A 15,570-nucleotide genomic window follows, 5' to 3' on the forward strand; every position below is an offset into this window, starting at 1 on the left:
CATTTTTTCCATCATAGCTGGTGTACAGTGTTCTGTCAATTTTCTACTGTATAGCAAGGTAACTCAGTCACACATACATATGTACATTCTTTTTCTCACATTGTCATGCTCCATCATAAGTGACTAGATATAGTTCCTAGTGCTATACAGCAGGATCTCATTACTTATTCACTCCAGAAGCAATAGTTTGCATCTATGGGTTTTAAAGCTTTTTTTTTTTTTTTGATCTTTTCTAGGGCCACTCCTGCGGCATATGGAGGTTCCCAGGCGAGGGGTCCAATCGGAGCTGTACCTGCTGGCCTAAGCCAGAGCCACAGCAACTCGGGATGCGAGCCGCATCTGCAACCTACACCACAGCTCACGGCAACACCGGATCCTTAACCCACAAGCAAGGGCAGGGATCTAACCTGCAACCTCATGGTTCCTAGTTGGATTTGTTAACCACTGAGCCACGACAGGAACTCCTATGGGTTTTAAAGTTTTTTAAAGCTTATATTTCACTGGTAAGTCACATGGCCATGCCTGCATTCAGCATGAGAGTGATCCATAATTCTCATTTGGGGAGGGGCAGTGACAGCTATCACATGTAATTTATAGTCCCAACAGTTAAAATTAACTATAATAATTTAGAACAGGTATGTAGGATACTGAATCTAAAGTGCTCAATTCTACTAAAATATAATATTTGAACATGGCATGCTGATTTTGAAGCAGAATGAATGTTTTCCATAATATTTTTGAGTCTGGAATTTCTATTTCATTTTGCAGTATTTTCTTCCTTGTAATAACTTACCAACTTTTAATTCTTACTTTTGTGGGAAAGATTTAAGCCTAAAAGTCATCATAATTTTATTGGTATGTCATCTCTGTGTGTTGTGGTATTTTCATCTTGATGTGTATATTTCTGAGTAGAGGAGCAACAGGGTATTAACACGGTGTTATAATAAAAATACTTTGATTCAATAGCTACTAGATGATATCTTCAGGTATCAGCTCTTCTTTTGATTTTTCTTTATTGGTTAACAAAAAACTGAAGGATTTCCAAATAATTTTCTGGCTTCTTAAGATGGACGATTGAACACATGCTTTTCATTTTTGTTCCCTCCTGAAAACAGGCAAACTGTAATGTGTGCTCAGCTTTCAGAATGGACCTCAGTGATCCTCACTTCCTAGTTGTCATACTTTTGCAAAGTCCCCTCCCGCAATAAATAGGGTGGACCTGTGTAAACAATAGGATATTGTGGAAATGACAGTAGTCAGTTCAGATGTGAGCACTGTGACCCAAGACAAAAACTGTAAACAAAGGAATAAGTAGCACAAAAATTAGAATAATAACAGGGTGGGAGCTGGGGGGATTCTTTTGGGGAGAGGCATGGGAGTGGGTTAACATTCTGTTAATCTTAGTGTTGGGTACTTGGAGTGTTCATTTATTTTTTATTTATTTTTTATTTTTTTTGTCTTTTTGCCTTTTCTTAGGCCACTCCTGAGGCATATGGAGGTTCTCAGGCTAGGGGTCAAACCAGTTACAGCTGCCGGCTTATGCCACAGCCACAGCAACGAGGGATCCGAGCCGCGTCTGCTACCTACACCACAGCTCACGGCAACGCCGGATGCTTAACCCACTAATCGAGGTCAGGGATCGAACCCACAACCTCATGGTTCCTAGTTGGATTCCTTAACCACTGAGTCACGAGGGGGAACTCCTCATTTATTTTTTTAAACTTAGTATTTTACTCAGTTGTTATGTACCTGATACATTTCAACCCCCCCCCCAACACACACAAATTTCTGAGTTTCACAGTCGGTTACTCTGTCTAGTCTATTTCTTTTGTCTTGAGAGAGTACTATGTCTTCTAGTAGTTAGTTACAAGGCTTCTTACTTTGAACTTGCAGAGTAAGGTTCAGCAAATCTAGTTTCAGGTCCTGACTTTGTCAGTAATATGCAGAATGACTTAACAAGTTGCCTTATCTGTGAAACAAGACAATTTGTGTTTGAAAATACTAGCGGACTTTTTTTTTTTTTTAATTAAAAAAATTTGGGGGGAGTTCCTGTTGTGGCTCAGTGGTAACAAACCTGACTAGTATCCACAGTGATGCGGGTTCAATCCCTGGCCTCACTCAGTGGGTTAAGGATGCAGTGTTGCAATGAGCTATAGTGTAGATCAAAGAAGTGGCTTGGATCTGGTGTTGCTGTAGTGTGGGCTGGTAGCTGCATCTCCAATTCAGCTGCTAGCCTGGGAATTTCCATATGCCACAGGTACAGCCCTAAGAGGCAAAACAAAACATTTTTTATTGAGGTATAGTTGATTTGCAGTGTTGTGTTTCTGGTGTACAGCAAAATGATTCAGATATTTGTTTATGAATATATTATGAATATATATATTCTTTTACTAGAGGACCTTTAATATCCTAAGTTTAAAAGGTTCTTAAAAAGCTGAAAGAGGTAGAGTGTGCTCAGACTAGTGAACTAAAACATGATGATGGAAGGTGATTTTGCAAAGTTTCTTTAGGTTGAGAGAATTTAAGTTCTCTATTTTGCTGTCAATTCTGAGACTGAGAGCAGTTTTCTGGAATCAAACTTAAGGCAGAATTTGTATATCATAAAAATGTTCTTCCTTTTCTACTCCTTTTTTCCTGTCCTGGAAGTTGGGGATAAGCATGTAGTTGAACCAATGGTTTCTGTGTACAGTGAAAAATGATATTGTTACTTTGCATTGTAAACCGTATTGATTTAGACTGTCCTCCATAAACTTGTATTATGACAGATTTAGGATGTCCTACATAAATATGTAAATATACAGCAGTACATTTAAAATAAAGAGGAAAATCATTAATTTTTAGAAACTGTATGTGGAAAAATGAATACATTGTATTGGTGGTAGTCTTATAATAACTGTGTAATCTCTGTATATACCATTTTTCTTTTTTTACGTTTTATTGAAGCATAGTTAATTTACAAGGTTGGATAATTTCTGCTATACACCAAAGTGACCCATTCATACATTTACACATATTCATTCTCTGATTCTTTTCTATATATCATTTTTCTGTTTTATATTATTCAAATTTATGTTGTTTACTTAAGTTTAAAAAGTATGTTATTGCCAGTGGGACTGTGGGCATAAATCCAAATGTTACTAAATCCAGTGTTAGGAAAAGTGTCTATATATACATATGTGTGTGTGTGTGTATCTATAGATACGTATATATATATATATATATATGTTTATATTCTAAAATGTAGAACAGATTTTGCTGACTGTGTTAACTCATTTTCCTCCTCCTTTCTCACAGGAATTATTCTTGACAAAAGTATTTTAAAAGAGAAATGTTTACAATGGCCTCAGCAGTACTTAGTTCTGTTGGCACTACGGCTTCTCGCTTTGCCTTGTTGCAAGTGGATAGTGGCAGTGGTTCTGATTCTGAGCCTGGAAAAGGCAAAGGTCCGAATACTGGCAAGTCTCAAACAAGTAAATCAACTATAAATGAGAAAAAAAGAGAGAAAAGAAGAAAAAAGAAGGAACAGCAACAGAGTGAAGCAAATGAGGTAGCATTGATAATTATTCATGTCTGCTTTCCATCTAGGTTGTAAGCATCGTGAGGACAGGTACTATCAGTTCCTGATCCATAGGTACTGGTAAACATGACTTGAATGAGTGGATATAAATTTGTATGTATTTAGGAGTTCCCACTCTGGCACAGCGGGTCAAGAACCTGACTGCAGGAGTTCCCGCTGTGGCACAGTGGGAGCCACAGCATCGTTGCACCGCCAGCATTTAGGTTCGATCCCTGGCCTAGTGGGTTAAAGGATCTGGTGTTGCTGCAGCTGTGGCATAGATCACAACTGCGGCTTGGATCTGATCCATGGCCCAGGAACTCCATATGCCGTGAGGTACCAAAAAAGAAAGAAAAAAAAAAATCTGTCTGCAGCAGCTCAGGATGCTGCAGAGGTGCTGTTTTGATCCCTGGCCCAGTGCAGTGGGTTAAAGGATCCAGTGTTGTTGCAGCTGTGGTGTGGGTTGCAGCTGCAGCTTGAATTCAATCTCTGTAATTTCCCTATGGCACAGATATAGCCATTAAAACAAAAATTTGTGTGTATTTAAAGTCAGATGTAAAGAAAGTTTTTTAAATGCCTTTTTTTTTTCTGTGTATGGAAGTTATCTGCTCATTCTAAAAAGTTTTTGAAAAACAAAGTTTTAAAAGGCAAAAAAGGTCATTGGTAACTATAACTAGAGATATAACAAATTAATGCTTTGCTATTTGTTTTCTGTAAATGTATGAAAGTTTATTTGAATATATAGATATGTATATACCCACATATCTATACATTCATATTTTACCTATATAATAGACTTTCATGACTGGCTTTTTAAAAGTTAGTATGAGCAGTTTTTCCTACAAGCAAATAAAGATCTATATTGTTTAAAATGATTTCACGTTATTTAAAATTATGTGACTTTGTCATAGTTTACTTTATTGAACCCTTGTGATGAACATTTAGGTAGTTCCCCCTCCCCTTTGTTTTTTTTCTTTTTGCTATTGTAGACAATAATCCTATGACTAGCCTTGAACATACATTTCTATCTATTTGATGGTCACCTGTTTCTTAAGGGTAATAAGTGCATGGCAGGCCCTTCTTCCCTAGACATTCCTAGCATGAGTTACATGACCAACATTTGCTTTTTTTTTTTTTTTTCTTCTTTTTAGGGCTGTACCCTCAGCGTATGGAAGTTCCCCACCTACGGGTCAAACTGGAGCTGCAGCTGCTGGCCTACACCACAGCCACAACAATGTGGCAGCATGAGTCAGTATTGGCTCCTTAACCCACTGAGCGAGGCCAGAGATCAAATCCACATCCTTATGGATACTAGTTGGGTTCTTAACCCACTGAGCCACAGTGAGAACTCCGTTACATGACCAACATTTAATGTACTCATTTATTTTGAGAAGAAATGCTAGCCTGTGTTTGTCTTTTACTAGGAGCAGTCAGGTATATAAGAATGGCAACCTACACCACAGCTCACAGCAGCATCAGATCCTTAACCCACTGAGTGAGTCCAGGGATCAAACCCACATCCTCATGGATACTAATCAGGTTCCTGACCCGCTGGGCCACAATGGGAATTCCCTTCAATATCATTTAATGAGAGAAGTAGTGAAAGTTTTTTTCTGCCTATATTCATTTCATAATTACCAAGACTTAGAAAAATATTTTCAGTTTATTTCTATTACATTTCCATCACCATTGCTTTAAAAAAAATTCTGTACATAGTCACTTTAAAAGACATATTTCTCACCGTACAATCTTTCAGAAGTCCAATCTTACAAAAATTTTGATTGCCTACCATTTTCTTTTTGGATTTAAAGATGATGTGGGGGAGTAGAAAATAAGATAATAGTGGGGCTTATGTGACATTACTGGTAATGAGCCTGAGCGTCCTCCTTTCCCACTGCCGCACTGTGGATCTGTTGGTCTGCCCTCTATAATAAATCCACAGTCTGCCTCCCAGGGCTTCATCTCCAGCAGCATCTCTCCTACTCTGCCTTTTCTGTGGCAGAAACCAGCTACTTAAAGCAGTGTTTATATCTCATCTCTGATAATCTCTTATCAGTTAAATTGTTAATCCTCTAAAACCTTTTTATTGGTTTCCTAGGGCTGTTGTAACAACAAACTAGGTGGCTTAATGCAACAGAAATTTATTCTTTTAACATTTCTAAAGGGTAAATGTCCTATCCAGAGGTCAGCAGGGCCATGCTCTCCCTGAGACTGAATAGAATTCTTCCTTGCATCTTCCTAGGTTCTTGTAGTAGCCATCAATCCTTGGCATTCTTTGGCTTGTGGTTACATCACTCCAGTCTGCCTTTTTTGTTACATGATGTTCTCTTTGTGTATCTTTGTCTCTACCCTTCTTATGAGGACCCTAGTCATTGGACTAGGGCCCACCTTAATTCAGTATAACCTCATCTTAACTCGATTGCACAGATTTCCAAATTAGGTCACGTTCTCAGACAGCAAAGGTTATGCCTATATTTTTTGAGGGAATACAGTTTAATCCATAATAGCCTTTCAGTATTTTTCTCACTATTTCAACTTCTATGTCTCAAATTAATCTTACTATCGGGAGTGGCTTGGCCAGTACAGTTTTAGTTCACTATGTTACTTTGTGGATGAGGCCCTGTATTTTTTCGCACTAGCAAAGTAGTTGCTAGAGTTCCATAAGCTATCTTCTCTCATTATTTAAACTTTTAAATTTGTAAGCTATTAAACTTTAATCTTATTGAATCCTATTGTTTTGCATTTTATTTTTTAATTAATTGATTAATTAATTTATTTTTGTCTTTAGGGCTGCACTCAGGCATATGGAAGTTCCCAGGCTAGGGGTCAAATTGAATCACAGCTACATCTGTTGGCCTCACCACAGCCACAGCAACACAAGATCCAAGGCGCGTCTGTGACCTATACCACAGCTCACAGCAACAGTGGATTCTTAACCCACTGAGTGAGGTCAGGGATTGAACCCACTCCCTTATAGATCCTGGTTGGGTTCATTACTGCTGAGCCACAACGGGAACTCCTGTTTTGCATTTTAAAAGCATACTTGTTATTCCTGATCTCTATTCCTATAAACTTCTCTTTAGTAAAGCTGAATCATTAAAATGGTGGTATAATAGAGTATAATCCTTTCTCACTTATTAATCATTTCATCTAGAAAGCCACCAAAATTATCTCAAATGCTGGCAAAATTAACATTTTACAAAAATTACAAAAAATACAAATAGTGACTTCATCAGTTAGCATAATGAGTATTTAGGAGTATAAAAATACTGATTTCTTAAATCCAAAAAAAACCATTGGTATCCCCGGATTGATAAACTGAGTTTAATATATTTTTTTATTTGTTTCATAGCTCAGGAATCTTGCTTTTAAGAAAATTCCCCAGAAATCCTCCCATGCCATTTGTAACCCTCAACATGAACTTTCATTACCAAACCCAGTACAGAAGGATTCACGAGAAGACAATTGGCAAGAGTGGAGACAAAGAGATGAGCAGGTACAGCTAAGTAAAGCACATTGTTTTGCTTTGTTTTTCAGTGAATTTTTATGTTTTTAAGATAGCAGTACATCTGATCATGACACCACCTTTCTGGGGATTGGATTAACTCACTTGTATTTGCTACTTTTAACAAAGAGATTCTGTTTATTATCTATTCGGAAAGCCAATTGACGCATTTATTGTTTGTTTGTTTTGGTAATTTCAAGCAGTTATTTTTTGGGGTTTTTAACTCATCTGCCTTTTTACAAATGAGAGATAAGGAAGGTAGAACAACAGGATTAAATTATTTCAAATAAAAAAAAATCACACTCCTAGAACCAGATGTCTCTTGGTAAAAAATACTCAATGACAGTTTTGCTTAAAGAAAGAAAAAATTGGAGGGGAAACTTTTCCTTTTCAGCCTTGTTGTAAAATAGCTTATGACATTTGTTTTTTTTTCCTATTTATATACTGTTTTGTTCTTTTATGCCTCTATTAAATGTGTCATTAATAACCAAAGAGATAATTTAATAAAGCCAATTTCTTTTTGTATGTATCATATCCAGGAGAACATACTAAGCCTGGAATGTACTCTAGGAGATGTTGTATGTATGGGAAATGAATATTTGTATATCTGTTAAGCTGTCATTTGATCTGGGTGTAGATACTGTTTTAGCAAATGTTTGGCTTAATGGAGTGGTTATACCTATGATGCTTGGGTTACCAGTTCTTAAAGAATTAGGCTATACTAAAACATTCTTAACATAAACTGTGTTAATTATAACATTTTCTGTAGAATTTTGTAGTGCCTCAGGCTTGTCATATGAGCATCAGTTACACATTAGAACTGTGCAAAAATGATATTTCCAGGCACTGGTAAACTGGATAAATCATCTTGTATTATTCTAGGGGAGGAGAATTGATTCTTGTTTTTCCTTCTACAACATTAACTTTCACAAATTTTTTCTGGCTTACAAGATCTATTTGTTTAGAAAGTAATAGAGGAGTTCCTGTTGTGGCGCAGTGGAAAAGAATCCGACTAGAAACCATGAGGTTGCAGGTTCGGTCCCTGGCCTTGCTCAATGGTTAAGGATCCGGTGTTGCCGTGAGCTGTGGTGTAGATTGCAGACTTGGCTCAGATCTGGCATTACTGTGGCTGTGATGTAGGCCAGCAGCTGTAGCTCTGATCAGACTCCTAGCCTGGGAACCTCTGTATGCCGCAAGTATGGCCCTAAAAAGCGGAAAAAAAAAAAAAAAAAAAAAGGGAAAGTAATAGAATTTCCCACTGTCTTCACCAGAGGGAATTTCTCCCAGTGGCCCAAGGAGCACTGGAAAATTAATGAAGGATAACTAGTCAACTTTGCACCAAAATAGATTCCATTATATTATGGGAACTTAAGTACAGATATTTGATTGCCCTTCTTCCTGCCCCTATTGATTGCTACCAAAATGACCAGGTAATTATGAAAAGGAAATAGTCAACTTGGCCCTGACCTTAGATTCCCGCTGTGGTGCAGTGGATTAAGAATCCTGTTGCAGTTGCTTGGGTCACTGCTGGGCTTTGAGTTTGATCCCCTGCCCGTCACAGTGGTTTAAAGGATCCGGTGTTGCCTTGACTGTGGCATAAGTTGTAACTGTGGCTTGGATTCAATCCCTGGCCCAGGAACTTTCATATGCTGCAGGTGTGGCCATAAAAAACAGATATCATCCAAGGCTCAGGCACTTTGAGGAAATTCTTCTGGATATAGTACTGATGGGGCCCTTAGGAAAACCCAGTACCTTATTTGGAAGTCTCACTTGTAGGAAAATAATCAAGGTCATAAGAAGTAGAGTCATTCCTGGGATAATTACACTGACAAGTGTAGAAGAAATAAGGGCAAGCCTTGGAACTGATGGGCAGTATACCACCTGGAATCATTTTAACTCAGTGGAGTAATAGGTTTTAAAAGTAGGAACCAGGCAGTGCCTGTAATAGGCAGAAGGCATAGGTTATGGTGGGTGTTCTCCCTCACAGAGAAAGGGCATTGTGAGAAGCTCTAGATACTGAGGACTGAGCCAGTCACAAAGCTGGACATAGAAATCTTGCCTGTTATGTGGCTGCTTGTTTTAAACATAATAGAGGAATGCTAGGACAAAGTTTCCTACTCCTAAATTATCAAAGCGATAATATAAATTTACTTCAGCTAACCCCCAGCATAAAATCTGAGGGCTGAGGAGTTCCCGTCATGGCGCAGTGGTTAACGAATCCGCCTAGGAACCATGGTTGCGGATTCAGTCCCTGCCCTTGCTCAGTGGGTTAACCATCTGGCGTTGCCGTGAGCTGTGGTGTAGGTTGCAGAAGCGGTTCGGATCCCGCGTTGCTGTGGCTCTGGCGTAGGCCAGTGGCTACAGCTCCGATTCGACCCCTAGCCTGGGAACCTCCACATGCTACGGAAGCGGCCCAAAGAAATAGCAAAAAGACCAAAAATAAATAAATAAATAAATAAATAAATAAATCTGAGGGCTGAGATTAAACAGCATCTAGGTAGATGGTAAAGAAGCATCCACTCTACCTACTTAGGGGCAAATCCTAGATCTTCGTTGATCTCGTGTCAGCTGAAGAAAAGCTTCTGCCTCATAAAAGGAAAAGAACATTGTATTTAATGTCCAAAGTGAAAGTGTACTTTGGAAAAGATTTGCTATAGGGAACAGAAATTGATTTTAGGCAGCACCATTTTTTTGCTTTAATAAAAACCAAGGAGCTAGAACATTTTTTTAAAAAGTCAAGGTGACAGTAATGTTATATGAAAAGGTGAAATAATAGTGAAAAATTGGGTAAGAGAAATTGAAGGAGAGACGGGTGAAAATTTTCTTTGCAGAGATGTATACATGAAAGGAAGTATATGCTTCACACTTGAAATGGGTGAATTTGAAATGGGTGAATTTTCTGTGATGTGTGATATATAAAATATATGAATTATATCTCAGTAAATCTTTTTTAAAAAAGATGAATAGGCCCTGACTTCGATTTGATTGTATTCAGAATTTTTACCATTTCTTTTACTGTTGAATCAAGATCAAGAGACATACTGTTCACCACGTTGTTGCCTGGGAATAAATCTCTGTATTGTTGTTCAGGTATAACATATTACATTCATGATTGTGCATTGTTAACACTGATTCGAGGGTACCTTCTTAAAATTTTACATTGTGGCTCAAAAATAATGAATGAATAGAAAAATCTCTTCTCATGGATTTTCAGTGATAAATAGATCAAATTTTATTGTGGGAGTTCCTGTTATGGCTCAGAGGTAATGAATCCAACTAGTATCCATGAGGATGTAGGTTCGATCCCTGGCCTTGCTTAGTGAGTTAAGGATACTGTGTTGCTGTGAGCTTTGGTAAAGGTTGCTATACAGTTTGGATCCCGTGTTGCTGTGGCTGTGGTATAGGCCAGCAGCTGTAGCTCTGATGCTGCAGGGTGGCCCTAAAAAGACCAAAAAAAAAAAAAAAAAATGTGTATTTCTGTCTCCTGTTGTGGTGGGTTTTTTTTTGTTTTGTTTTTTTGTTTGTTTGTTTTTTTGGTCTTCTTGTCTTTTCTAGGGCTACTTCCCACAGCATACAGAGGTTCCCAGGCTAGGGGTCTAATCAGAGCTGTAGCCACTGGCCTATGCTAGAGTCACAGCAACGTCAGATCCCAGCTGCGTCTGCGACCTACACCACAGCTCACGGCAACACTGGATCCTTAACCCACTGAGTGAGGCCAGGGATCAAACCCACAACCTCATGGTTCCTAGTCAGATTCGTTAACCACTGAGCCACGACGGGTACGCCTCTCCTATTGTATTGATTGAAACTCCACACATCACTGGTTTTGTCCATCTCTGAAGTGAAATATCTGCTGGCATGTGCATAGTAATTGTTTTATCACACTGTATACACCAGTTCATCTGATAAGGGCATTTTTGCCAAGAGCTTTTTCTTTTTTCTTTTTTTTGTTAGTTTGTCTGTGAGTGTGATATTTCTCATTAACCTCATGGATGGTATAATAAGTCTATTGGTGATAGTTTGTCTTGTATCTAGTGTACCTATAAGGAGTGCTCTGTGTTGTCGACTTTTTCTTGAGCAACAAAGTTCATCACTTCACTTTTGTTCTGGAAAGCATTACTTGGTACTTGTTCTGGAAAGACTCATACAGGTCATTGTGCTTTGAAAGTGAAACAAAAACTATAATGTTTTTAGGTCACTGCTCTGACCGTGTTTCATAGAAAGAAGCTAGGAATAAATAGATTGATGACTGAATAAATTGAAATGTCAAATTTTCACTATCTTAATTTTGTATTTATAGTTTTCCCTTTCAGTTGCTTATGTGATATCGCTCTTGTCCGGACACATACAGATTTATATTCTGTATTAACTGTATTGGAGTCCGGTTCATTTTTAAATTTTTTGTGTTTTCTTAAGTTGCATTATTTACTATTTTCATTACTACTTTTAATTCTTCAGTGATTCATGGAACCGTTTTTTTTTAACCTTGAAATGTAATCAAGTATACAGCAAAAATGCGGACTTAATAAACAGCACTCAAACAACATGAAGCTACATTAGCTGAGATGAACTGAACCTGATCATTAGTATAAACACATAGAAACAGCTTTTGTAGAATATTAACAATCTTTAAAATCATAATGATCATAAAACTTTTGGAAAAAATCTGGGAAAATAATTCCGCTTTCCACAGTAATGAAAGGTAATGTGGTCCGCACTTTGAAAATCACTTAATTAGAAAAATTGGGTAAGAGAAATTGAAAGGGAGATGGACGAAAGGAGGATTGGAAGGTGCTCCTGCTCCTGTGGTAAACGCTTGGCTGCAAGTGTTAGATGTCTTGAGAATGATGTTCTGTGTTGATTTATAATGATTCTGTTCCCATGATACCAATGGGAAATTCTTCATTTGGAAAATTTTTATGGTACTTCAACTTAAAATTTTTTAAAAATCTGAAATATTTTAGATAGTATCTGAAATATTTACTGTCCTCATTCTTCTTTTTTTCATTCTTTTTTTTGCCTTTTTTTAGGGCCGCACCTGCAGTGCATTGAGGTTCCCAGGCTAGGAATTGAATTGGAGTGTAGCTGCCAGCCCACACCACAGTCACAGCAACGCAGGATCCGAGCTGCGTCTGCCACTCATACCATAGCCCATGACAACACCAGATCTGTAACCCACTGATCGAGGCCTGCACCCTCATGGCTCCTCGTCGGATTTCTTTCCACTGCATCACAAGGGGAACTCCTACTGTCCTCATTTTTCATTGATTCTTCATAAGCCCCTGAGCTATAGGTTTGTTTAAATAGAAAAAAAAAATGTTTTACTACTAGGTGGGGGAGTAGGAGACTATGAGGAAGCCAAGAGGGAGGGAGGGGATCTGAAGTATTCCATCTTGGGCACATGTAAGTATCTTCTCCAGTTCTGTAGGCTATTTCCTTTTTTTCTTCTTTTCTTCCTCCTCCTCGCATAACTGTAAATAAAATGATGAACGTTCAATTTGAAAACTTAAATATAAGATATTTTCTTAAAAATCATGGTTTCATTTGCATTTTCTTGCCTGGTTTGTGTCTTTCAGGCCCAGACTCTCCTACCCCCACCCCCAGTTCTGCCTGTGCATGTACTGATTAATCAGATTGACAACTGTATTTACAGCAGTCTTGTGATTAAATAGTCTTCTAATTAAGACAAGGTTAGGGAATGTAGAATCATATTTTCTTTCTGTTTCCTGATACTGGAATCTTATGCTACTATTCTCCCTGTTGTCTGGAGTCAAAAAATCTTATTTTTGATTCTTTCTCTTTTCATTTTTCATATTTAATCAGTGTTCCAAAACTTGGTCATTCTTTGATGAGAAATGGGCTTCTTTGTTTCCTGCACTATTGTATTGAGATCCAGGTTCCTGCATGCTGAGACTGCACTGGTTTAGCCAGACATATAGATTCTAAGTTCTCATTCTTCTCACATGCCGATTTATTTCTTTAAACTTTACTTTTATCGGTGTTCCTCTTTCCTGAATGTCTAATTTTTAGGGAGTGTCTGGAATCTAATTCTACCCTTCTAAGCAATCTTATTTTATACTGTTCTCCAGCATAAAGAAGGAGAGTTCTGATTTTCTGTGTAACTTTTGTGCCAGGTAGGCATTGTACTAGGTGCTTTACATATACTATAGCCTTAAATCTTTGAAACTACCTTGCAAAATTGATATTTGTGTGTCCTTTTTATGTATGAAGAAACTGCGATTCACAGACATAACTTGCCTCAGGTCATAGCTGACATGGGTGGAACAGGAATGTAAATTATCCACCTGTATGATCTTCCAAAGACTTTTTTCCACATCTCTCTTGTTGCATAGAATTCATTTTTAATCCTGTATCCCATAATATATTCTTAATATCATACCTTTGTTCCTGTGGCTCTTTCCTCCTGAAATTCTTCCATTCCTTTTTCTACCTGTCCAAAGTATATTTATCTTATAAGAACCACCTTAAATTAGTTTCTTTTCTGTATGCTTCTTTGAGTTCTATTTGTTGTTTACCCTCAACTTTTGTAGCAGTTTTAATGTCTTATTCTGTTTTCTTTATGTTCTGTGTGTTAGTTTTCTATTCCCAGCTGGAGTAGAAATTCTTTGAGGGCAAAAGCCAAATTTATGCTGCTGCTTTAAAAGCCTACAGGCAAAGGTTCTCTGTGAATCCTTAATACGCTAATTGATCATACAGTAATATTTTTGGAAGTTTTTTTCTAGTTTTTAAAGAGTTAAACTGAAATCATCTTTGCCTAGTTGTATTTTTTTATATACTAGTTTTTGTTTATAATTAAAAGGTAAATGTAAGTTCTGAATTGCTGTATTTAGAGTTAAATGCTGGAGAGAGCTATATTTTTCACTTCAAAAGTTTCATTTCATTCATGCTCTTTTATCATACTCTTAGAATCAACTAACTTAATATTTAAGTTCTGTGAGATAGTATGAAAAAAATAATGACATTTTGCAAGATTCCCAACTTCCTAACTCGTTCTTCTGCCCAGTGATTTATTTTTGGAATATCTGTCAGAATATGTCAAATATTGGAAATAATCTTAAATGCCTTTCCTGTAAATGTTAAATGTCATTAATATGGATTAAAAGTTTAGTGGTAAATTGAACCAGTGTTGCTCAGAATAAACTCAAGTAGTTTTGTTACTTTTTCTATGTTGAGATGATACTATGCTTTAATTATAGTGAAATATTTTATACTCTGCTTTGAGTTTAGGTGGAGAAATTGATATAAACTTTTTTTGTATAACACTGACATGAATTCAGTTCTTTTTTTACCTTATAACTGTATATTGTTTTATTTTTTATATTTATTTATTTATTTTTGCTTTTTAGGGCTGCACTTTTGGCATATGGAGGTTCCCAGGCTAGGGTACTAATCAGAGCTACAGCTACCGGCCTATGCCACAGCAACTCAGGATTTGAGCTGCGTCTGCGACCTACACCACAGCTGACAGCAATGCTGGATCCTTAACCCACTGAGTGAGGACAGGGATCGAACCTACAACCTCACAGTTCCTAGGTGGATTCATTTCTGCTGCGCCATGACGAGAACTCCTGTATATTGTATTTAATATCCATTTGTATAATAAAGTATTTAAAAGGTTAACCTTTTAAAAAAGTTACTTTTTCCTGATTGTATGAATTTACATTGAATTAATTCTTCACTTTTTAGTTATTCTGTAAAGTATATATTTGAGGCTTAACCAGATTTTCTAGTGTTATATGCCCTTATTTTACCATTTTAATTCTAATCATATTTTTCTCTGGGTTAGATTCATTTTTTTCCATGATAAACCTAACTTTCCCTTCCTTTTTTTTTTCTTTTTTTTGTCTTAGTATAGGATTGGATGTTTTCAAAGGGATAACTTTGGTTAGAAAAAGTTTATTAGTTCATGGTGTCCAGTGTTAACATTTTTCTGATTTTTAAGGTATGCCTTTGAAACAGATTACTCCTTTTTGGAATTGGTTTCTATTTTGGTTTAGTTTTTTTAATCTTTAATCAACAGAAATGATTCGGAATACCTTTGGCAAAAATAATTTGACCAAAGGACACTGAGTGATTCACAAATTTGAATTAAAAAATAAAAACTAGGCCTTGGGAAAGATGGAAACTACGGAATTTTGGGGTGCTCAGAGCCATGAGCCTAGTAGAACTAGTAGTATACTTACTCACTTTTAGAGGCTGTCATCAGATGATGGAACTCCAGTTTCTTTGTGTTTGTTCTCAAGTTTTAATTCCTAGGAGAACACAAAAGGGTTGGGTCCTTTGCTCTGACGCTGTTTTTGGTGATGGCAGCTGGGATATTTGTGTGGGTATGGAAGTGGGTAGTATACGGGATTAGGTGATTGGCTGTCTTGCTAGAATCATAGGTTATAGGAATGAAGTGTAGTTATTCAAAAGAATAAAGGAAGGAATTATGGACAAACAAAAATAAGCAATGTCCACTGAGTTTATGCTTGTATATACGGTATAT

At 37.1% G+C, this 15,570-nt stretch overlaps 1 protein-coding gene across 2 annotated transcripts in view; it reads left to right on the forward strand.

Moving 5' to 3' along the window:
* GKAP1 (G kinase anchoring protein 1) overlaps positions 1-15,570 on the forward strand; it is an 86,081-nt gene that overhangs the window by 8,998 nt on the left and 61,513 nt on the right. For both annotated transcript variants that reach the window (XM_047755242.1, XM_047755243.1), the window contains exons 2-3: positions 3,295-3,547; positions 6,909-7,052. In XM_047755242.1, the coding sequence (XP_047611198.1) occupies positions 3,329-3,547; positions 6,909-7,052 (363 nt within the window). In that variant the 5' untranslated portion in view covers positions 3,295-3,328. The remainder of the gene's footprint in view (positions 1-3,294; positions 3,548-6,908; positions 7,053-15,570) is intronic.

Source organism: Phacochoerus africanus, chromosome 12 (assembly GCF_016906955.1).
Source record: "Phacochoerus africanus isolate WHEZ1 chromosome 12, ROS_Pafr_v1, whole genome shotgun sequence".
Lineage (NCBI taxonomy): Eukaryota > Metazoa > Chordata > Mammalia > Artiodactyla > Suidae > Phacochoerus > Phacochoerus africanus.